The sequence below is a fragment of the Callionymus lyra genome, chromosome 10, assembly GCF_982586985.1.
Source record: "Callionymus lyra chromosome 10, fCalLyr1.hap1.1, whole genome shotgun sequence".
Taxonomy (NCBI): Eukaryota; Metazoa; Chordata; class Actinopteri; order Syngnathiformes; family Callionymidae; genus Callionymus; species Callionymus lyra.
In genome coordinates this window covers 2,836,275-2,860,245 of record NC_141827.1, presented here as the reverse complement: position 1 = coordinate 2,860,245, position 23,971 = coordinate 2,836,275, and the positions used below count along the sequence as shown (strand labels likewise).

At 42.5% G+C, this 23,971-nt stretch overlaps 1 protein-coding gene across 2 annotated transcripts; it reads right to left on the bottom strand.

The window, feature by feature from the left end:
• Window positions 1-913: 913 nt before the first annotated feature.
• ccdc120b (coiled-coil domain containing 120b) lies at window positions 914-22,987 on the bottom strand. 2 transcript variants are annotated; one of them, XM_087800195.1, is made up of 11 exons: window positions 22,900-22,987; window positions 9,961-10,085; window positions 9,806-9,898; window positions 8,574-8,704; window positions 7,440-7,541; window positions 6,632-6,734; window positions 6,518-6,577; window positions 5,680-5,833; window positions 5,522-5,623; window positions 3,462-4,484; window positions 914-1,070 (listed from the first exon to the last, which is right to left on the bottom strand). In XM_087800195.1, the coding sequence occupies exons 3-11, from the start codon at window positions 9,849-9,851 to the stop codon at window positions 980-982; spliced, it is 1,812 nt and encodes a 603-aa protein (XP_087656321.1). In that variant the 5' UTR covers window positions 9,852-9,898; window positions 9,961-10,085; window positions 22,900-22,987; the 3' UTR covers window positions 914-979. The 2 variants fall into 2 exon arrangements, with proteins under 2 accessions (XP_087656321.1, XP_087656322.1); XM_087800196.1 differs by lacking the exon at window positions 5,522-5,623.
• Window positions 22,988-23,971: the final 984 nt, after the last annotated feature.

Sequence of the window (23,971 nt, the reverse complement as noted above, 5' to 3'; positions counted from 1 at the left end):
TACAAACACGACAATGATAATGTTTCAAATACAAAAGTCTTCAGTCTGGTGTGAGACCCGCTCACTCCTCAGAACCGCCTCAGCCCTTCTCACCGTCTCGACCGGCGCCACATCAGAGCGAAGCAGCAGGAGGCTGTTGTGGTTCGGTCGTTTGATGTGGTTAGTTCAGAGAATGTACGTCAGTTAGTACTGGAATGAAGCATCGGCATATTTACACACCCGGGACACAACAACCTCACTCTTGTTTCACTCTCTTGGGCGAAGATTCCGGGGATTAAGGCTCAATATGTTGATAAAGTGCTCTGCATGACAGTCGTTTCTAAGCTAGTATCGACGCTACTGCTCTACACTGACACTCTGGTCAAACAGGTCAAAACAGAGTTACCCAGTTATCCAGCACCAAACACCAATCACACCACATCCGAACTCATCCAGTGACATCAGTATTTTTGGATGACTTTAGATTCAAACAGTTCCCAACATTTAAACTGAGGCACTCCTGACTGCTACTTGTGTTTCGCTACAGTTCGCCGCACACTTCGTCTACAGTTCGCCGCACACTTCGTCTACAGTTCGCCGCACACTTCGTCTACTCTGAACCGCACACTTCGTCTACTCTGAACCGCACACTTCGTCTACTCTAAACTGCACACTTGGTCTACTCTGAACCGGACGATGATCACAACGTAACGTGGAGGGACAGCTAGAAAAAAGATCATAAATTATTTGAATATATCTGTCGTTGAGATAGAAAATAGGATTTGAGTTTATTACATTCTGTAAAAAAGTAAATCTTGCTATGATCTCGGGGCTAACGGGGGGTCACCAGGAGGTACGTACAGCATGACCATGATATAGAGTCTTTCAGTCGACGTGGAGGTTACATCTCACCCTGTACAGCTACAGTTACACATTTACTTTTTTCTGCTGAGGTCGTCCAGTTTTGTTTCAGTGTTGAGGTCACATGGTTTCAGCTCGGTCAGACCAGGGTTCCAGGGTCTGCGCTGGTTTCCTTTGGGGTCACCTCTTGCATCTGTGGGGTGTCCTGATAAAGAGAGAACTCCACCGACCTGTTGGACGGAACATCGGATCAGTAGAAGTACTTCATTGACCATGATTCAGGAAGAGTTTTGAAAACACTAGACTAGTGCTGTGTCTCAAATCGCATACTTCTCTTAGTATACTAGAAGTTAGTATGCATCAGGATAGTGTACGTACTAACTAGTAACTAATCCTCCACAGATAGTATGTCTCAAACATACTTCTCTTAGTATACTAGAAGTTAGTATCATCAGGATAGTGTACGTACTAACTAGTAACTAATCCTCCACAGATAGTATGTCTCAAATCAAACTCTGCTGCTACACACTAACAGGAAATGACGCGACAGCTTCTTCTTCTACTACTATTTAACGATGTCGCCGACACCTGCTGGCAGCACGTTTTGCAAGTTTGGAAAAAGAAATAAAGAAAAAATATTAGAATCGAAATATTCGCCAGATATTTAAGCAGGTATCAGCAGCGAAGACATGTCATCCTCGTACTGCTGCTAAAAATGCACCTGTAAGTATATGAATATATATATATATATATATATATATATATATATATATATATATATATATATGAGACATAACTTCCGTTTACAACGTCGCTAAGATGGAGTCGTTTATGGTAGAAAGTGTCCATCGATCCATACTCAGTTTTGTGGGCGTTTAAGTGACAATCTAGTGTGTATGGAGCACTACATTTACATACTAAGAATTGAGACGCACTTACGCACTAAAAATACTAACTTTGAGTACGCAAGTATGCGATTTGAGACACAGCATAGACATAGAAGTCGAGCAACAATGGTTTTGAAGACACTAGACTAGACGTAGAAGTCGAGCAACACGCTGCTCATCATTAGGATGACCTTAAAGACAGATGTAATGGCTTGATTAAGGAAATGATTTGAACAACAGGTGGCAGCAGTGAGCTCGAATGATCAACAACACAACAATAGAAGAAGAAACTTAAAAATATTCCAGAACACCATCACCATGTGTTTCTTTCTCACATTTGCATTATTTACAGAATAATCCACTGAAATCCACTGATCAGTGTCAGTTTGCTCACAGACGTCACTCTTGGATGAAGGGAGACAATAGTTCATTGTTAGAAGAATACCATCAATGTCCAGATTATACACTGACCTGCGGCCATATCTGGCCCCTCAACCCATTTTGGAACCATCCCATTTACCCATGAATAACATTAATACGTTTAAAAAAATTAAAAAAATAAAACTAAGGTTTATGGAAGTAGATCAGAGCCATCACATTCAAAATATTGAATAAATGAATTAAACATTTCAAATGTTGTATTTTGTATTTTATTTTATATGTTGAAAGGTTAAATTTGCTTTATTGAATAATTAGATTCAATCATTTGAAATTCAAAATAAATGATTTTTTTTTATATCATAATTCCAATACCTCGATAAATCAAAACATTTTTTTCATTTGTAGCCTTTTAAATGTTATATTCTTTTATTAGAACTATTTTTAACTCAATATAAAACTGTTGGTACCAGAAGAGCACTTTTGTTCAGGTGCGAAGACTTGGATCTCCTTGAAGCTGCGAGTTCGAAACCCTCGCTAGATCCTTTTCTCTCATGTGTCAGGAGAAGATGAATAGATCTTTAATAGATCTACAAAACTACTGCTTGTTATGATGACCCTGATGAACTTCCATGAAGCTGCCATCTTACAGTAAAGCCAGATGTTTATAAAACAACTCGTTCGTCTCGGAGCCGCTTGATGTCGACACAGAAAACAGAAGATTGAACGATGTTTGCACCGTCAACAAGGAGCGCGACGTAAGGAGACGCTTTTTATATAACATCATTTATCTAAGGTTTAGATCATTTTAACCCTGACACACACACAGAGAAACGTAAGAATCAAACAAGCAGATGTATTTGGTTCGAAGGAAGATTATCCTCCAATAATTATCTTTTCATGTTACAATAAATTGTGTTTAACAATCAAACAGTATTTTCACAATGTTAACGCTCTTGTGTCGTTTTATCTGGACACCACTCCAGAGCCTCAGAGGGTGGATCTGCTGCTGGATCTGCTGCTGGATCTGCTGGCAGCCGGAGATAATGCTGACCGTGCAGAAAACAAATGTTTCACAGGCCTCAGTCCCAGGATGATGGATAGATTTGTTCAGCGCGAGCAGAGAATCCACTCTGAGGCTAAAGCCTGATTGTTGGAGATGATAATGAAAAAAGCAAAAGAAATGTTTTAATCCTGACCGAAGATATTTTAATCCTGAATCTGTAGCAAGAGCCAATTTAATCTAAATATTAAACGTGCTTTAAGTCTCTTTTTCAGAAATTGATTTTTGTTTTTTGCTTGATGAGTCTCTGAGCCTCAGATCTCTGATGGTGAAGAACAACTTGAGATACGAACCTCCCGTGCAGTGGATGTCCATGGAAGCTGACTGACTGCGACATCTGGGTCCTGGACGCGTCCCCTTGAACGTGTTGGTTCTGGTGCATCAGGGGGTGCGGGTGCGACAGGCGGGAGATGCCGGCCTCGTGGCTCTTGGAGGCAGCAGGATACCCGAGAGCATTCCTTAGATACCAGTCCCTTAATCCCTCCAGAGCCAGCGCCTTATGCAGGCTCCGCGCCGAGTCCTCCGGGGTCGGGAGGGAGAACTGTTGGGGTCTGCGGGTGAAACCGGCGCCGGAGAGCTCCGTCTGGTAGGGCAGCAGGTTGGGGATGGAAGAGGTCGTGGTGCCCGAGGCTGGGAGCTGGGACTCATACGGTGACAGCAGAATGGCATCCTGGGGATGCTGCTGTAACGGGATGAAGGGTCCGCAAGATTTGGTTCTGGTAACTTTGACCCTGCGTAGCTCAGCCTGGGACCCCCGGAGCACCATGGGGCTGAATGGAGGAGCGGCGGTGGGGAGGTGGACCTGGGAATGGGAGAATCCATTGGCGTGAGGCGGCACGGCGGCGGTGGAGGAGCGCGGCGACGGCCCGTCCTGCCAGATCCGGCCCGTGGACTGGTACAGCTGCTGCTGCACCTGCATCCGCTGCTGTTTCCCCCAAATGTAGTCCATCAGCAGCTCGTTGTAGCCTCCGGCGCCTCGGCCGCCCATAGACAGACGCAGCTTGGCCTGCTCCACCGACCCGTCCGCCGGCTCCCCCGGGCCGCCCAGATGGATCTGCTGCAGTTTACCGTCGGTGAGCGTCTCCGAGCTCTTGTAGGGACCCCCTTTAGGGTGCATCCCGTTCCTGGGAGCGGGGTCGTCCGGGATGCTGGATCGATCCAACAGGGCCTCGGAGCTGTTGCTGCGTCTGGCCCTGGACGTGTACGGACAGCTGCGGCGGTCCGAGGCCGAGCCCTCCGGCGCCAGAGGAACCATGTACGGAACGTCAAGACTGCCCGACCACTGCTTCATCCCGTTACCGGCCGACGCGTCCGACCTGCAAGAACAAACACAAGGTGTCAAATGTGTGTTTTGAGGTGAATGAATATTTCAAATATTATTAACTGACTAGATGTGCAAATAATAACATGGTTTACATCATCCAGAACCTCCACTGTCCACAGCCAGCCCAGTGTTCCGTCTACTTCCTGTCACAGCTCAGCCACTTCCTGTCCCGCAGCACTAGCTTTGTCAGCAAGTTTGGCGGCTAAGTTAGTGTAAGTAAGTAAGTATTTTGTATTTGTATAGCGCTTTTCCAGACCAGGGTCACAAAGCGCTTAAACAATCAAAACAATACTCAATAAAGTACATACTTTAAAGATCAAGATAATACTGAGAACACAACAGGAGTTCCAGAAAATCAAGGAAAAGCCTGAACAAATAAAAATGTTTTAAGATGTTTCTTAAAGGAGTCAGTAGATCATCAAGAGCAAAGAGAGAGAAGATCGTTCCAAAGCTTAGGAGCAACAGTCTGGAAGGATTTCTCTCCTCTGGTCCTGAACTGTCTGCGTGGAACCATCAGTAGATTCTGATCCACAGACCTCAGAGCCCGAGCTGGGGTGTAAGTCTGGATCAGATCACTGATGGAAGGTCTGACCATGAATAGATCTGAAAGTAAGAACCAGAATTTTAAAATGATCCTGAAAGAAACTGGCAGCCAGTGAAGAGTTTGAAGGAGAAATGTGAGTTCTTCTACTAGAGCGGCTCAGACTTCAGAGTTCTGAATCAACTGCAGGCGAGAAGATCCTTCTTGTTAAGACATGTGACACGTCTTTGTGAAAACGTCAGGGTGGTCGACAACAACGGCCAGAAGCTATTCTTACCTGAAAATAGGTCACTTGTTTTCAAGTCAAGTAGTTATCATGAGTAACTGGACCTTTTTTAAAAATTGTAAACGTACTGTTTAAATATTGTCTTGACTGATCAGACGTGTACTGAAGGTGTATCTTCTTCACTAACAAACGGTGATCATCTGATCATTTGTTCTTATAAACGTGTGTCGATGTTCTGACAACAGTCCTCCAGACTCATTACCTGACGTGGACACTGATGGGGGCGGTCCGGGCCAGGAGGGGGGTGGCGGGAACACTTCTACCCTCAACATTGGATGCACTTCTGGGTAAGGAGTGAGTCGGGCTGTGAAGAGTGGACCAGGATGACGCTGAGGTCAGGGACGGAGAAATGAAGCCCACCTGACAGAGTTGGTGACAGAGTTGCGACGTGTCCTCATCTCGTAGTAGATTTCCACCGGAGAGAGTTTCCTGCTGATCCTGTGGTCCGGGCTGCCCACGGTGAGGCGAGGCTGGGACTGAGAGCGCTGGTCTGCAGCCACACTGGGAGACGAGTCTTCATGGAGAAAACACACAATACACATTCAAATAGATGTTTCTGTAGCAGCTTCAACAACAGCATTACTGTTTTTACAGTACAGTACAGGACAGCATAGCATAGCATAGCATAGCATAGCATAGCATAGCATAGCATAGCTGTGCTGTGCTGTCCTGTACTGTACTGTACTGTACTGTACTGTACTGTACTGTACTGTACAAGTACTGTACTGTACTATACTGTACAAGTACTGTCCTGTATTGTACAAGTACTGTACTGTACAAGTACTGTACTGTACTGTACTGTACTGTACTGTACTGTACTGTACTGTACTGTACTGTACTGTACTGTACTGTACAAGTACTGTACTGTACTGTACTGTACTGTACTGTACAAGTACTGTCCTGTATTGTACAAGTACTGTACTGTACTGTACTGTACAAGTACTGTCCTCTATTGTATTGTATAAGTACTGTACTGTACTGTACTGTACTGTACTGTACTGTACTGTACTGTAATGTCCTGTACTGTACTGTACTGTACTGTAATGTCCTGTACAGTACTGTACTGTACTGTATTGTACAAGTACTGTACTGTACTGTACTGTACTGTACTGTACTGTACTGTACTGTACTGTACTGTACTGTACTGTACAAGTACTAAGTAGTATCAGAAGATAGTCATCAGTGAATCACTGCTCACCGTTGTCGTGTGACGTGGAGTCGGACATGGAGCTGGTGCTCTCCGACATGACGGCGTCTTCTGCAACACAAACACGTGTGAGACCTGCTCGTGCTCCCGTCAGGTGCGACTCACCTGTGTGGCAGCCGCGGTGAACCGTCCTCTTGCTCACGCCGCTCTCCGAGTGTCGGTACAACGTCCCGCTGAAGATGGCCTTCGCCTGCTTCCTGTGGTCGTCCTGCAGAGCGGGTGTCAGAGCGGGTGTAAAAGCGGGTGTCAGAGCGGGTGTCAGAGCGGGTGTCAGAGCGGGTGTCAGAGCGGGTGTCAGAGCGGGTGTAAGAGCGGGTGTCAGAGCGGGTGTAAGAGCGGGTGTCAGAGCGGGTGTAAGAGCGGGTGTAAGAGCGGGTGTCAGAGCGGGTGTCAGAGCGGGTGTCAGAGCGGGTGTCAGAGCGGGTGTCAGAGCGGGTGTCAGAGCGGGTGTCAGAGCGGGTGTCAGAGCGGGTGTAAGAGCGGGTGTCAGAGCGGGTGTCAGAGCGGGTGTAAGAGCGGGTGTCAGAGCGGGTGTCAGAGCGGGTGTCAGAGCGGGTGTCAGAGCGGGTGTCAGAGCGGGTTTCAGAGCGGGTGTCAGAGCGGGTGTCAGAGCGGGTGTAAGAGCGGGTGTCAGAGCGGGTTTCAGAGCGGGTGTCAGAGCGGGTGTCAGAGCGGGTGTCAGAGCGGGTGTCAGAGCGGGTGTAAGAGCGGGTGTAAGAGCGGGTGTAAGAGCGGGTGTCAGAGCGGGTGTCAGAGCGGGTGTCAGAGCGGGTGTAAGAGCGGGTGTCAGAGCGGGTGTAAGAGCGGGTGTCAGAGCGGGTGTCAGAGCGGGTGTCAGAGCGGGTGTCAGAGCGGGTGATAGGGCGTGGACGGCGTGGACGGCGTGGACGGCGTGGACGGCGGGCGATCTTACCTCCGCCAGGACGTCAGGCAGCACGCCGGCTCTGCGCTGCACCGGCGGCGCTTTCTGACCCGTCTCCAGAGGGAAGACCCGCGGCAGCTTCCCGGTCAACTCCTGCAGAGACACAGAGGTGACAGCACATCAATCATCTGCATACGACACTTGAAACAGTTGTTGCTCTGATCTGGAAAACTTGGATTGAACTGAATAAATGTCAAACCCTGTAGTTTAGTTTGTGTGAAGAGTAAGGAGCTGATCCAGGAACAGATCCAGGTGAGCAAGAGTGACTCACTCTGAGAGCATCTGTTCCTGGATCTGTGACTTCATCAACACCTGCCGACAAACTGTCATCGCATCAGGTCGATCCATCGATTTACGACACGTTTCTCTTCACACGGTTGAGAACCCGTCGAGGTGGGAACAGATGGAGGAACTGATGGAATAACTGATGGAGAGACTGATGGAGGAACTGATGGAGGAACTGATGGAGGAACTGATGGAGGAAATGATGGAGGATCTCATGGAGGAACTCATGGAGGAACTCATGGAGGAAATGATGGAGGAACTCATGGAGGAAATGATGGAGGAACTCGTGGAGGAACTCGTGGAGGAACTCGTGAAGGAACTCATGGAAGAACTCATGGAGGAACTCATGGAGGAAATGATGGAGGAACTCATGGAGGAACTCATGGAGGAACTCATGGAGGAAATGATGGAGGAACTCATGGAGGAAATGATGGAGGAACTCATGGAGGAACTTGTGGAGGAACTCGTGGAGGAACTCGTGGAGGAACTCGTGAAGGAACTCATGGAGGAACTCATGGAGGAACTCATGGAGGAAATGATGGAGGAACTCATGGAGGAACTGATGGAGGAACTCGTGGAGGAACTCATGGAGGAACTCATGGAGGAACTGATGGAGGAACTGATGGAGGAACTCATGGAGGAACTCATGGAGGAACTCATGGAGGAACTCATGGAGGAACTCATGGAGGAAGTCATGGAGGAACTGATGGAGGAACTGATGGAGGAACTCATGAAGGAACTCATGGAGGAACTGATGGAGGAACTGATGGAGGAACTGATGGTGGAACTGATGGAGGAACTGATGGTGGAACTGATGGAGGAACTCATGAAGGAACTCACCGCCTCCTGCAGGCAGATCTGCCTCAGCTCTCCCACGCGGCTGCTGAGCAGAGCCTCCAGCGCCTGCTTCCTCTCCTGCAGAGCCGAGATCCTCTCGGCCTGGAGCTTGTTGTCCGGACCGCCTTGAACATCTGAACCAGAGCAGAGTCGCTGATGTAAGAGGATTAACTGAAGCAAAACCTCTTCATAAGAAAGAAACGCTCAGTCAGACGACAAATGAAACGGTTGCTTCTGCTGTTAGCATTTTTATCATCTACAGATGCTTTGACATTAGCTTCACAAATCTATGATAATAAATGTTATTATTCGACATATGATGGAGGAAGTTCAGTGGATCTCTTTTAATAAATAACTGTTGAAACATTCTAGCTTTAAATCAATAGTTTTCCATTTTGATTGAAAGAGCTGGAAGATGCTAACTAGCTAGCTTAGCAATGAGCTTCATTTTTAGGATTTATTGAAATCTAGAGTCACTGAGACTGTTTTTTACTTTTCTATTAAAACACAGTAAAATACACAGTTATTGGTGATTAGAATTATGTGTTTCTCCTCAAATATTTTACTACCACAATCTTTCACTTTACATTTTTTAAGTATTTATTTATTTACTTATAAATAAAGAAGAATAAACTATGATCATTCAATTATAATAACATTATTAATAATAATAATAATAAATGTATGTTATTCTAGGAGTAGGTCAATCTTATATATATTGACTTGTGAAGGACTAAAATATTATAATTTGTTTAAATAAATAAATACAATCAGATGAATACTAAAAAAACATCAATCTGATTGGAAATGTATAACAAATAAAGAGGGTTTAAACCTGAAATAGACTTTTAATATAATAATATTTTATAAACATTAGTTTAAACTGATGATTTTACTGTTATTTCATGTTTATTAATTTCTTTAACATAAATAAATAAACATGATTGTGTTGACTATATATCTTGAGACAGGTTAGTTAAACATTATTAATGATGCGTTGTCACTATAGTCATCTATAAATATTTGTTATTTTGCTGAAAGTTAAACAACGTCTCGCTCCTGCAGGTTCAGCAGCAGAATGATGGAGATAAGAGACGTTATCATATCAAAGTTTCCCGTCAACACGTCTGAACACAAGGCTTCACATCTGTTTCTCCAGCTGCTGCCTCTGAGCCGCTGTTTTCATCGCATCGTCTCCGACGTGCCCGAACACGGACGCGTCCTCAGAAGCTCACCTGGAGCCCCCGAACCCATGGTGATCAGATGACCTTTGACCTCCATGTGACGCAGCGATAGGGTCGACTTCACTCTTCTGGCCACGCCTTCACCTGGAACCAGACGAGGGGGTGAGACGGCGGCGAGACGACCATGAGGTGCATCTTTGTTTCACCTCAAAAGTATCAGCCATGTGTCGGTGTTTGCATTCCTGGGCGGTCGGCAGTAGATCAGCGAGAGGTTCTCTTCACACGCGCGTCAGATCGCATCAGCAGCTGCTCACGTATCTACAGCCCAGACCTGCAGGAGAGACTGGATTTAACAGAGGAATCACAACAACAGTCGTAACAACTTCTTTCACTCGTAAAATATTATTTTACGTTTGACGTTTGTATAAGAAGAAGAACGACAATCAGTGATAAATATGTGATAATACATTTAATATATATGTAATAATACATGTTATGATACATTAAATATATATGTAAAAATACATGTATTAAAACGTGTGATAATACATGTTAAGAAACATGAAATATATATGTAAAAATACATGTATTAATACGTGTGATAATACATGTTATGATACATGAAATATATAAGTAAAAATACATGTATTAAAACGTGTGATAATACATGTTATGATACATGAAATATATATGTAAAAATACATGTATTAAAACGTGTGATAATACATGTTATGATACATGACATATATATGTAATAATACATGTATTAATACGTGTGATAATACATGTTATGATACATGAAATATATATGTAATAATACATGTATTAATACGTGTGATAATACATGTTATGATACATGACATATATATGTAATAATACATGTATTAATACGTGTGATAATACATGTTATGATACATGAAATATATATGTAATAATACATGTATTAATACGTGTGATAATACATGTTATGATACATGAAATATATATGTAATAATACATGTATTAATACGTGTGATAATACATGTTATGATACATGACATATATATGTAAAAATACATGTAGTAATATATGTGATAATACATGTTATGATACATGACATATATATGTAATAATACATGTATTAATACGTGTGATAATACATGTTATGATACATGAAATATATATGTAATAATACATGTTATGATACATGAAATATATATGTAATAATACATGTAATATATATGTGATAATACATGTTATGATACATGAAATATATATGTAATAATACATCTAATATATATGTAATAATACATGTTATGATACATGAAATATATATGTAATAATACATGTAGTAATATATGTAATATATATTAACCTGAAACTCTATGAAAAACACCATCTTCTTGTTTGTCGTTATAAAAGTCTCGGACCAGAACCAACAAAAGGTTTAATGAGTGAGAAACACAAACACACTGAGGACAAACTTCTTTGTTGCTCCATGAACACAGTGATCAATAGTTACCATGAAATTAAACTCTTCTCTAAAAGTGTGTTAAAGACCATCTCTTCGTACATAAACGTGTGGAAGACGACGAGTATTAACGCGGCCATGAGATGAAAGTCAAAGACGACGTTGATATCTCAGCGTTCAGCCTCGACTCAGGTTCACCTCTAACTCTGCAAGTGTGTCTGCGTCTAAAATTAGCCGCGCGAGGAAATTAGTAACAATTAATTAGTGAGAGAGAAGATATGAAACATTAATGATGAGAAACTCAAATCCTGTGTGTTTTGACTTCAGTGGTTCTGGGACACGGAGCAGGAAAAACAGAGGAAACAGGAATAAACAACAGAGGTAAACGAAGGACAGACGAAAAAAACAACTTGTTTTTCCACATTTCATAGAAAAAATGAACCTTTTCAAATGTACTCAGAATGAGACTCGTTCGTAGAAATGTTTCAGAGCAAACGGATGTTTTTCAAGTGATCAACAACCTGCTCGAGCACCAGAGACTCTATTGTGTCGTCACCAGACTTGAACCAGCAACTTCAGCTCTGACTTCACGTTCTTTCTTTCTTTCTTCTGGCCTGACCTTGGTTCACACGAGACACACAAACGTGTTTGTGATGATGTTGTCATGTGTTTCTTGCCGAAGTCGTATCTGTGCGACTTGACCCTGAACGAGACTAAACAAGTCTCAGCCGAAGATGTTTTCAAGTCTGTCTTCACAGTCTTCGGTTCTTTCTTTGACCAAACATTCAACACTGACTTCTAAACATTCATCAAACAACAGAACAACTTTTTCTCTATTTCTTGTCTGTCCTTCAAAAATACATAACTTGCCGTCACCATGACAACTGAAATAGTTTTTACTTTTTTATACGTGGTTCCATATTTCATCGACTTTCAATAATCAAAGTGAGTTTTTCTCCGTTTGATTCAAGTTTGTTTCGTCACAGAACAAAAAACTTCCTCGGACTCTAGTCGGGGTCAAGGTTCGTTCACATCTGGGGTCACTAGAGGTTTTCTAATAACACATTAATAACAATAAGACATTTTTCAAGATACAAACAAACAATTAGAAATGCAGTGTTAAAATTCTAATACATATATTCCATCTACATTTTCATTAATTAAATTCTCTTTATTTTAACTTCCAAATTTCCTAAACATTAAAATCCCAGAATATATTTAAAAATAAAAAAACTTTTAAAAATTACTTTTTCTTAATAGTTAAAATAGTTTAGGTTTATTATTTGAATCATGTTTTCAGTTTTGAATTAATCTTTAAAGTAAATATACATAAACTGAATTCAAAGTTTAAATAAACAAACAAAAACTCACATTCATATGTTTGTGTTTTAATGATGAATAGCTTTAGTTAACTTTACTAACTTGTCAGTTCAGTCACCAGGTTAAATAGCTACATTAGCTTGTTAGCATCTCAGTAGAAGAGCCACGACTAGACGTCGATGTTTCATCAGAAGAAACTCTGGCTTCAAATCTAACTTTATCTATTTACTCACAACAATAATAAATGAATTAAATATTTGAACATTGTTTTCTGTTTGAATCCAAACGTCCAGAACCAGAATGTTTCTCAAAGCCACACGTCAAAAGTATGAACTTGTATCTTATTTGACGTAATCAAACGAGTTTCATTTGTCCTACTGTCTTGAACGCAGCACAATTTCAAAACTAATCTGTGTCCTTTTCATGTCCGCCCGAGGTTTTGTGTCAGTTCTCAGCTTCTGTCTTCAGCTCCGTTCAACGAGCTTCTCTAAGAAGCATTAAAGTCACTAAAGCGTCGTCAGGATAAAGGCGTTGAAGAGAGTTTGAAGAAGCAATAAAACTGCTGCAGGAAACTCAACATCTTGACCTGTCGTCCACGACAAGTGGCAGAAATACGAGCTGAACAAAGGCTGTGTTGACTCTCACCTGAGGCCCACAGAGCAGCTTGTGTCTGGGACTCGGCAACTGAGCAGTAAAAACCCGGGAGAAACATTTGGCGTCTGTGTGTGTGTTGCTCAGCAGCTGAAGGCAGCAGAGGTTGTCGTGCCTCTCAAGTCTTTGACTGGACGCCACAGTCGGAGTCTCATCTAACGCTTCATGAAAACCCTCCAGCAAAGCTCAGCGATAACACATGACAACTGCGCGTCCTTTATTCTTGCAGGACGTCCTGCTCTGACCTTGAGCTGGGCATTGAACCGACAACCATGATAAGGATTCAGAGAAGCTTCAAGAGCTTCAGGACGAGAAACAAAATATCATCATCTTTCATTTGTTGTCCAACAGAGACGAGTCTATCGGACATTAACTCTCATAACTTCTCCTTCATCATCAGGAGCAGCGAACGTTACAATGAATGAGTGAAACAGCAGAGAAACAACATGTGCTTCATATTCAAATCCAACATGTATTTTCTCAGAATCAAAGGTGAAGCTAAAACAAACGACTCGAAAACAAAAGCTTAATTATCAAACCATCGTAAACGTTTCCATGTGTGTCCAATATTATTATAATACATGTTAGAATGCATGTAACAACACATGTTATGATACATGTAATAATACATGTAATATTTATGTAATATGTATGTTATAATAAATGTAACATATGTGTAATAATACATGTAATGATACATCTAATATATATGTAATAACACATGTAATAATTCATTTAAAAATACATGTGATAATAAATGTTATGATACATGTAATATATATGTAATAATACATCTAATATATATGTAATATATATGTAATAATACATGTTATGATACATGTGTAGAAACTGTATGAGTAACACCATCTTCTTGTTTGTCGTTATAAAAGTCTCGGACCAGAACCAACAAAAGGTTAAATGAGTGAGAAACACAAACACACTGAGGACAAACTTCTTTGTGGCTCCATGAACACACTCACATGTACATGAACACACTCACATGTACATGAACACACTCACATGTACATGAACACACTCACATGTACATGAACACACTCACATGTACATGAACACACTCACATGTACATGAACACACTCACATGTACATGAACACACTCACATGTACATGAACACATTCACATGTACATGAACACACTCACATGTACATGAACACACTCACATGTACATGAACACACTCACATGTACATGAACACACTCACATGTACATGAACACACTCACATGTACATGAACACACTCACATGTACATGAACACACTCACATGTACATGAACACACTCACATGTACATGAACACACTCACATGTACATGAACACACTCACATGTACATGAACACACTCACATGTACATGAACACATTCACATGTACATGAACACACTCACATGTACATGAACACACTCACATGTACATGAACACACTCACATGTACATGAACACACTCACATGTACATGAACACACTCACATGTACATGAACACACTCACATGTACATGAACACACTCACATGTACATGAACACACTCACATGTACATGAACACACTCACATGTACATGAACACACTCACATGTACATGAACACACTCACATGTACATGAACACACTCACATGTACATGAACACATTCACATGTACATGAACACACTCACATGTACATGAACACACTCACATGTACATGAACACACTCACATGTACTATCACTGACACTGGAGCGTGTTAGCTTCAGCAGCAGCAACAACACAAGATCATCAAATGTCTCGTGACACACACGTCTGACACCATCGTTTATTTAACGATAATAACAAAACTGTTGTCACTGAAGCTCCTTCACAGGAAAAACTGTCTTGTTTGACTCAGAAATCGACTCGAGACTAATCCGGTGCAAATGTTTGACCCACAAATCATCAAAATAAAGCCTCAGGAAATGTTTTCGCTCAATAAATAGTCTTGTGCACGACTGACTGAGTAAGAAAGTAAGTAATAGTCTTGTGCACGACTGACTGAGTAAGTGAGTAAAGTAAGTAATAGTCTCGTGCACGACTGACTGAGTAAGTAAAGTAAGTAATAGTCTTGTGCACGACTGACTGAGTAAGAAAGTAAGTAATAGTCTCGTGCACGACTGACTGAGTAAGTAAAGTAAGTAATAGTCTTGTGCACGACTGACTGAGTAAGAAAGTAAGTAATAGTCTCGTGCACGACTGACTGAGTAAGTGAGTAAAGTAAGTAATAGTCTCGTGCACGACTGACTGAGTAAGTAAAGTAAGTAATAGTCTTGTGCACGACTGACTGAGTAAGAAAGTAAGTAATAGTCTCGTGCACGACTGACTGAGTAAGTAAAGTAAGTAATAGTCTTGTGCACGACTGACTGAGTAAGAAAGTAAGTAATAGTCTCGTGCACGACTGACTGAGTAAGTGAGTAAAGTAAGTAATAGTCTCGTGCACGACTGACTGAGTAAGTAAAGTAAGTAATAGTCTTGTGCACGACTGACTGAGTAAGTGAATAAAGTAAGTAATAGTCTCGTGCACGACTGACTGAGTAAGTAAAGTAAGTAATAGTCTCGTGCACGACTGACTGAGTAAGTGAGTAAAGTAAGTAATAGTCTCATGCACGACTGAGTGACTAAGTAAAGTAAGTAATAGTCTCGTGCACGACTGACTGAGTAAGTAAAGTAAGTAATAGTCTCGTGCACGACTGACTGAGTAAGTGAGTAAAGTAAGTAATAGTCTCGTGCACGACTGAGTGACTAAGTAAAGTAAGTAATAGTCTCGTGCACGACTGACTGAGTAAGTAAAGTAAGTAATAGTCTCGTGCACGACTGACTGAGTAAGTGAGTAAAGTAAGTAATAGTCTCGTGCACGACTGAGTGACTAAGTAAAGTAAGTAATAGTCTCGTGCACGACTGACTGAGTAAGAAAGTAAGTAATAGTCTTGTGCACGACTGACTGAGTAAGAAAGTAAGTAATAGTCTCGTGCACGACTGACTGAGTAAGAAAGTAAGTAATAGTCTTGTGCACGACTGACTGAGTAAGTGAGTAAAGTAAGTAATAGTCTTGTGCACGACTGACTGAGTAAGTGAGTAAAGTAAGTAATAGTCTTGTGCACGACTGACTGAGTAAGAAAGTAAGTAATAGTCTCGTGCACGACTGACTGAGTAAGTGAGTAAAGTAAGTAATAGTCTTGTGCACGACTGACTGAGTAAGTAAAGTAAGTAATAGTCTCGTGCACGACTGACTGAGTAAGTGAATAAAGTAAGTAATAGTCTCGTGCACGACTGACTGAGTAAGTAAAGTAAGTAATAGTCTCGTGCACGACTGACTGAGTAAGTGAGTAAAGTAAGTAATAGTCTCGTGCACGACTGAGTGACTAAGTAAAGTAAGTAATAGTCTCGTGCACGACTGACTGAGTAAGTAAAGTAAGTAATAGTCTCGTGCACGACTGACTGAGTAAGTGAGTAAAGTAAGTAATAGTCTCGTGCACGACTGAGTGACTAAGTAAAGTAAGTAATAGTCTCGTGCACGACTGACTGAGTAAGAAAGTAAGTAATAGTCTTGTGCACGACTGACTGAGTAAGTAAAGTAAGTAATAGTCTCGTGCACGACTGACTGAGTAAGTGAGTAAAGTAAGTAATAGTCTCGTGCACGACTGAGTGACTAAGTAAAGTAAGTAATAGTCTCGTGCACGACTGACTGAGTAAGTAAAGTAAGTAATAGTCTCGTGCACGACTGAGTGACTAAGTAAAGTAAGTAATAGTCTCGTGCACGACTGACTGAGTAAGTAAGTAAGTAATAGTCTCGTGCACGACTGACTGAGTAAGTGAGTAAAGTAAGTAATAGTCTCGTGCACGACTGAGTGACTAAGTAAAGTAAGTAATAGTCTCGTGCACGACTGACTGAGTAAGTAAAGTAAGTAATAGTCTCGTGCACGACTGAGTGACTAAGTAAAGTAAGTAATAGTCTCGTGCACGACTGACTGAGTAAGAAAGTAAGTAATAGTCTTGTGCACGACTGACTGAGTAAGAAAGTAAGTAATAGTCTCGTGCACGACTGACTGAGTAAGAAAGTAAGTAATAGTCTTGTGCACGACTGACTGAGTAAGTGAGTAAAGTAAGTAATAGTCTCGTGCACGACTGACTGAGTAAGTGAGTAAAGTAAGTAATAGTCTTGTGCACGACTGACTGAGTAAGTGAGTAAAGTAAGTAATAGTCTTGTGCACGACTGACTGAGTAAGAAAGTAAGTAATAGTCTCGTGCACGACTGACTGAGTAAGTGAGTAAAGTAAGTAATAGTCTTGTGCACGACTGACTGAGTAAGAAAGTAAGTAATAGTCTCGTGCACGACTGACTGAGTAAGAAAGTAAGTAATAGTCTTGTGCACGACTGACTGAGTAAGAAAGTAAGTAATAGTCTCGTGCACGACTGACTGAGTAAGAAAGTAAGTAATAGTCTTGTGCACGACTGACTGAGTAAGTGAGTAAAGTAAGTAATAGTCTTGTGCACGACTGACTGAGTAAGTGAGTAAAGTAAGTAATAGTCTTGTGCACGACTGACTGAGTAAGAAAGTAAGTAATAGTCTCGTGCACGACTGACTGAGTAAGAAAGTAAGTAATAGTCTCGTGCACGACTGACTGAGTAAGTGAGTAAAGTAAGTAATAGTCTTGTGCACGACTGACTGAGTAAGAAAGTAAGTAATAGTCTTGTGCACGACTGACTGAGTAAGTAAAGTAAGTAATAGTCTCGTGCACGACTGACTGAGTAAGTGAGTAAAGTAAGTAATAGTCTTGTGCACGACTGACTGAGTAAGAAAGTAAGTAATAGTCTTGTGCACGACTGACTGAGTAAGTAAAGTAAGTAATAGTCTTGTGCACGACTGACTGAGTAAGTAAAGTAAGTAATAGTCTCGTGCACGACTGACTGAGTAAGAAAGTAAGTAATAGTCTCGTGCACGACTGACTGAGTAAGTGAGTAAAGTAAGTAATAGTCTCGTGCACGACTGACTGAGTAAGTGAGTAAAGTAAGTAATAGTCTTGTGCACGACTGACTGAGTAAGTGAGTAAAGTAAGTAATAGTCTCGTGCACGACTGACTGAGTAAGTGAGTAAAGTAAGTAATAGTCTCGTGCACGACTGACTGAGTGACTAAGTGAAGTAAGTAATAGTCTTGTGCACGACTGAGTGACTAAGTAAAGTAAGTAATAGTCTCGTGCACGACTGAGTGACTAAGTAAAGTAAGCAAAAGTCTCGTGCACGACTGACTGAGTAAGTGAGTAAAGTAAGTAATAGTCTCGTGCACGACTGACTGAGTAAGTAAGTAAAGTAAGTAATAGTCCTGATTTTTATAAATGTATATACACACTTGCACATATAGACACACTGTTGTAGGAGGGGGTGAGTCCGGATGGCGGCTCCGATAGCAGAGACGTGTTGATTAAAACATGAGCAACAACCGGCGTCACACAAATGCAAACAGTCCAGGTTTAACATGCAAGTAACGTCCTGATTACCCAGAAGTCCCTGCTGCACGGTCGGTCAGCTGGGGTTTGCACCGGCAACCGTTTCATCCACAGTCTCATCAGCACACAACAGTCACACTGAGGTCCAGGAACAGGCCGAGCCGTGGACGGCGTGAGCGACAGGAAGTGCAGCAGCTGAAGAAGCAGGTGATGCTGTTGACTCAGCTGCTGCCGCGACGAGCAGACAATGACGGGTGTGAACGACCCACACATCTGTGTGTTGATCTTTGTGTGTTGATCTCTGTGTGTTGATCTTTGTGTGTTGATCTCTGTGTGTTGATCTTTGTGTGTCGTTTGTACGACAACGTCGCCTTGTCTGGCCGTCGAGGAGGAAAAAACTAACGATTCTTCTGGTTTAAGAAAAAAACGTGTTTCACAAACACCTCAATGAATGAAGCACTTTGGGAGGGAATACCTCTGCCAAGGGAATCATTTTACGTTACAATATAAATCCACGTGATAGAATGATTGTGTTAAAATAGTTCTGGAGCGAAACATTAATATCAATTAACACATTTAACTATAATTCTTGTCATTGTTCTCTGTTGGTTGAATTGAAATATAAAATATGACGAAAAAATCAGCTTGGCTGGAGTGTATCCTCTCGTCCTCAGTCATGGTGACGTTCCTTCTGCTTTAGAGGATGTCATGTGTTTGTTTGGATTCAAATGATTGTAGATCATTGATACATTATTGATGTATCGATCGGTTCATAGTTTAAATAGTTCATCAACTTTACATAAACACAAGTAACGTTGATCGACTACAATAACAACATATTCACAGAGAAATAAACTGAGTTCATGTAACTTATGTTTGTAGATTAAAAACAAAGTCTTTCTAAAAGCGTGAATCATCTCGTTCATGTCATCATTGATCTGGTCGAGTGGTTCTGACCCGAGGACTGGTTCTGCTCCGTGAGACGTTTGTTACACATAATAAACTCTTCTATTGATTATTAATGTCTGTGTTTTCATTTTCGTGTATTTTCTCTGAACGAATACGAGTCTGTGATTCTGTTTCACTGAATTTACTGCAAAAATCAACTTGTAAACTATTAACTTCATCTGGTTGAAACCAGCCGAGATGATTCGAGATGATTGGAGATGATTGGAGATGATTGGAGATGATTCGAGGTGATTCGAGGTGATTCGAGATGATTGGAGATGATTGGAGATGATTCGAGATGATTCGAGATGATTCGAGGTGATTCGAGATGATTCGAGATGATTCAAGATGATTGGAGATGATTCGAGATGATTCGAGATGATTCGAGGTGATTCGAGATGATTCGAGATGATTGGAGATGATTGGAGATGATTCGAGATGATTCGAGGTGATTCGAGATGATTCGAGATGATTCAAGATGATTGGAGATGATTCGAGATGATTGGAGATGATTCGAGGTGATTCGAGATGATTCGAGATGATTCGAGATGATTGGAGATGATTCGAGATGATTGGAGATGATTGGAGATGATTCGAGGTGATTCGAGATGATTGGAGATGATTCGTTGGTGTCTTCGCTCGTCGATATCAAGTCGACACTAAAAAGAATCTCATGATCATTTTTAAAATGGATCCATTTGGATGAAGACATTTGTACTTAAGGTGGAAGAGGAGGAGCCTGCGGTTGCCATGGTGATCCCTGGTTGTCTTGACTTTTTCTATTTTCTGTTCTTCGTGAGATGATTTCATCAAAGAACATCTCGAGGAGAAACACTCGCAGCTTCTCCTCTTATGACCATAAACTCTGATTTATAGCTCAGAGTCTCCTTCACCTCCTCACCTCACCCTCCTCCCCCCTTCATCTCTTCACCTCTCTCACCTTCTCTACCTCCCTCACCTCTTTCATCTCTTCACCTCCCTTGCCTCCTTCACCTCCTTCTTCTCCTCGCCTCTCTCACCTTCTCCACCTCCCTCATCTCTTCACCTCCCTCACCTTCTCTACCTCCCTCACCTCCCTCGCCTCATTCATCTCCTCACCTCCTTCACTTCCCTCACCTCCTCCACCTCCTCTCAGTCGGAGCCTCCATCTGGATCCACCTGGCTTTGCGGCTCAGCTCAGGTGGGCCGTAATAAAGAATGGAATGTTCTCAGACGAGAGAGATTATTTCTTTACATCGTGTCCATGAGTCCAGGGACGCTGCTGGGGGGAGTCCAGGGTCGCAGCCGGTTATTACAACACCAGGTCAGACCTTGAAACAATGTGTTCTCGGCTCAGGATCAACGGATCTACTTGTGATGTGGGATCGACTTCTTCTGTCTGGACCAGATGTTTGATGTCAAGAGCAGCAAATGTTGGAGGTTCACGTCCACACTGAGGTTCACGTCCACACTGAGGTTCTCCTCCACACTGAGGTTCTCCTTGACACTGAGGTTCACCTCCTCACTGAGGTTCTCCTCGACACTGAGGTTCACGTCCACACTGAGGTTCTCCTCCTCCCTGAGGTTCTCCTCCTCCCTGAGGTTCTCCTCCACACTTAGGTTCACCTCCTCACTGAGGTTCTCCTCGACACTGAGCTTCTCCTCCACACTGAGGTTCTCCTCCATACTTAGGTTCACATCCACACTGAGGTTCTCCTCCATACTTAGGTTCACATCCACACTGAGGTTCTCCTCCACACTTAGGTTCTCCTCCACACTGAGGTTCACCTCCACACTGAGGTTCACCTCCACACTGAGGTTCTCCTCCACACTGAGGTTCACATCCACACTGAGGTTCTCCTCCACACTGAGGTTCTCGTCCACACTGAGGTTCACATCCACACTGAGGTTCTCCTCCACACTGAGGTTCTCGTCCACACTGAGGTTCTCCTCCACACTGAGGTTCTCGTCCACACTGAGGTTCACATCCACACTGAGGTTCTCCTCCACACTGAGGTTCTCGTCCACACTGAGGTTCACGTCCATACTGAGGTTCTCGTCCACACTAAGGGTCTCCTCCACACTGAGGTTCTCGTCCACACTGACGTTCTCGTCCACACTGAGGTTCTCGTCCACACTGAGGTTCACGTCCACAGTTAGGTTCACCTCCTCACTAAGGGTCTCCTCCACACTGAGCTTCACATCCACACTAAGGGTCTCCTCCACACTGAGGTTCTCGTCCACACTGAGGTTCACGTCCATACTGAGGTTCTCGTCCACACTGAGGTTCACGTCCATACTGAGGTTCTCCTCCACACTGAGGTTCTCCTCCACAGTTAGGTTCACCTCCACACTGAGGTTCTCGTCCACACTGAGGTTCACCTCCACACTGAGGTTCTCCTCCACAGTTAGGTTCACCTCCACACTGAGGTTCTCGTCCACACTGAGGTTCACCTCCACACTGAGGTTCTCCTCCACAGTTAGGTTCACCTCCACACTGAGGTTCTCCTCCTCACTGAGGTTCACCTCCACACTGAGGTTCTCCTCCACAGTTAGGTTCACCTCCACACTGAGGTTCTCCTCCTCACTGAGGTTCTCGTCCTCACTGAGGTTCTCCTCCTCACTGAGGTTCTCCTCCACACTGAGGAACCACAGGAGGAGAAGCAGTGAAAACAAACACCAGCATGTGTCAAACAAAACACCAGCTTTTCTCATTGAATTGAAATCAATCCATGAGGTGTTTGAAGAACATGATCCATTATATTATTATTATTATATCAGATGCTTCTTCACGTCATCCCTCTGACGTCACAAAATATTGTTTTATACTCGACGGGAAGAATCGTCACGTTTCCTGCTCCAAACAATCACACAATGGATTAAAAATACCGTGTGCGTGCGTGTGTACGTGTGTGTGTGTGTGTGTCTAGGAGCGAGTGTGTTTCACGCGTGTGTGTGTCGGTGAGCGAGTGTGTGTTTTCCCTGTGTGTGTGTGTGTGTGTGTCGAGGAGCGAATGTATGTTTCACGTTTGTGTGTGTGTGTCGAGGAACGAGTGTATGTTTCTCGTGCGCGTGTGTCGGTGAGCGAGTGTGTGTTTTCCCTGTGTGTGTGTGTGTGTTTCGATGAGCGAGTGTGTGCCTAACGCGTGTGTGTGTCTGTGAGCGAGTGTGTGTCTCACGCGTGTGTGTGTCTGTGAGCGAGTGTGTTTCTCGCGCGTGTGTGTGTGTGTGTCTGTGAGCGAGTGTGTGTGTGTGTCTGTAAGCGAGTGTGTGTGTGTGTCGCTGCAACAAGACATCCTTCATCTCAGGCAGGTGAGCAGCACCAGGTGAACATCTTACCAGAGCAGCAGCAGCAGCAGCGACGTCGTCCTCGGAGTAGCGGATCCTCCTCACTCTCACATGATTCAGCAGCAGCGTCGACACAAAGTGCGCATCAGCTGCACAGAGAAGAAGAAGAAGGTTCTCCTCCTGCACCGGATGAAGCTCCTCCTGACGCCCCTCGTGACGCTCCTCCCAGATGTTTCAGACGCTAATCCTCGTTCAAGCTTGAACTAAATCCTCTTGAAACAAATCAAATCAAAGCTAATTGATTGAAAAATGCGACAGAAATTCAACAATATTTGATCTGTTTTACGCTGACATCGCGGGGGCAGCAGCAGATGATGAGAAGCCTGTATGAATCCTCCACCTTCTGTTATATATTATTATTGAGTCTCTAGACAGAAGAACACAGCAGTGAAAACTATGAAATGTCGTTGCTTGGCAACCTTTAAAAAAGCAGAGCATAGGGTGACTGTATAAATATAAATATTAATAAGTTTAAAAAAAAGTGCAATATAATATAAACAGAATAAATTAATGTTTTAAATATTGCATAGAAAGAATGTATATAAAAGTATAAATATATATAATATATATTTATTTCTCTGGACCAGACGCATCAGACTCTGAGAACCATGGTCTTAGACATGCGGGTGTTTATTACTTTTGTGTTTATTTACTCTGATAATAACATGGACCTCATGACGTCTCTTGTGTTCCTCGATGATCTAGCAGAGCACTGAGACCATTCATACCTCTGCCAAGGAACTCATTTCATTTTCCCTGATTCAAGGTTGTTTTTTTCTCTCTGCAAACAACAACAGATTCAAACTCACATCTCAAGGGTGAAAAGTGTCAATGTGTTGTATTGTAAATATTATACGTTTATAATATTTTACACATTTTGTTGTGTTATTTTTTGCTTGTGCGCAGCAGCAGTTAACAGCCATACAAGTGAACGACAGTTCCTTCAAGATCTACTTGTTCCAGATTGAACTTCAATAAAATTAAACCCTTGAGCAACAGTTTTTGAAAGATTTGTCATCAAAGGCAGATAAACCTACTGGAATTAAACTATGACATCTGCGTG

Excerpts from the sequence above, each read along its gene's own strand:
- ccdc120b (XM_087800195.1), bottom strand. The coding sequence starts at position 9,851 with ATGGAGGTCAAAGGTCATCTGATCACCATGGGTTCGGGGGCTCCAG. Across the intron at positions 8,705-9,805 it reads CATGGGTTCGGGGGCTCCAG|ATGTTCAAGGCGGTCCGGAC; the intron begins GTGAGCTTCTGA and ends GCTCTGGTTCAG. Across the intron at positions 1,071-3,461 it reads GGACATCCACTGCACGGGAG|GTCGGTGGAGTTCTCTCTTT; the intron begins GTTCGTATCTCA and ends TCCGTCCAACAG.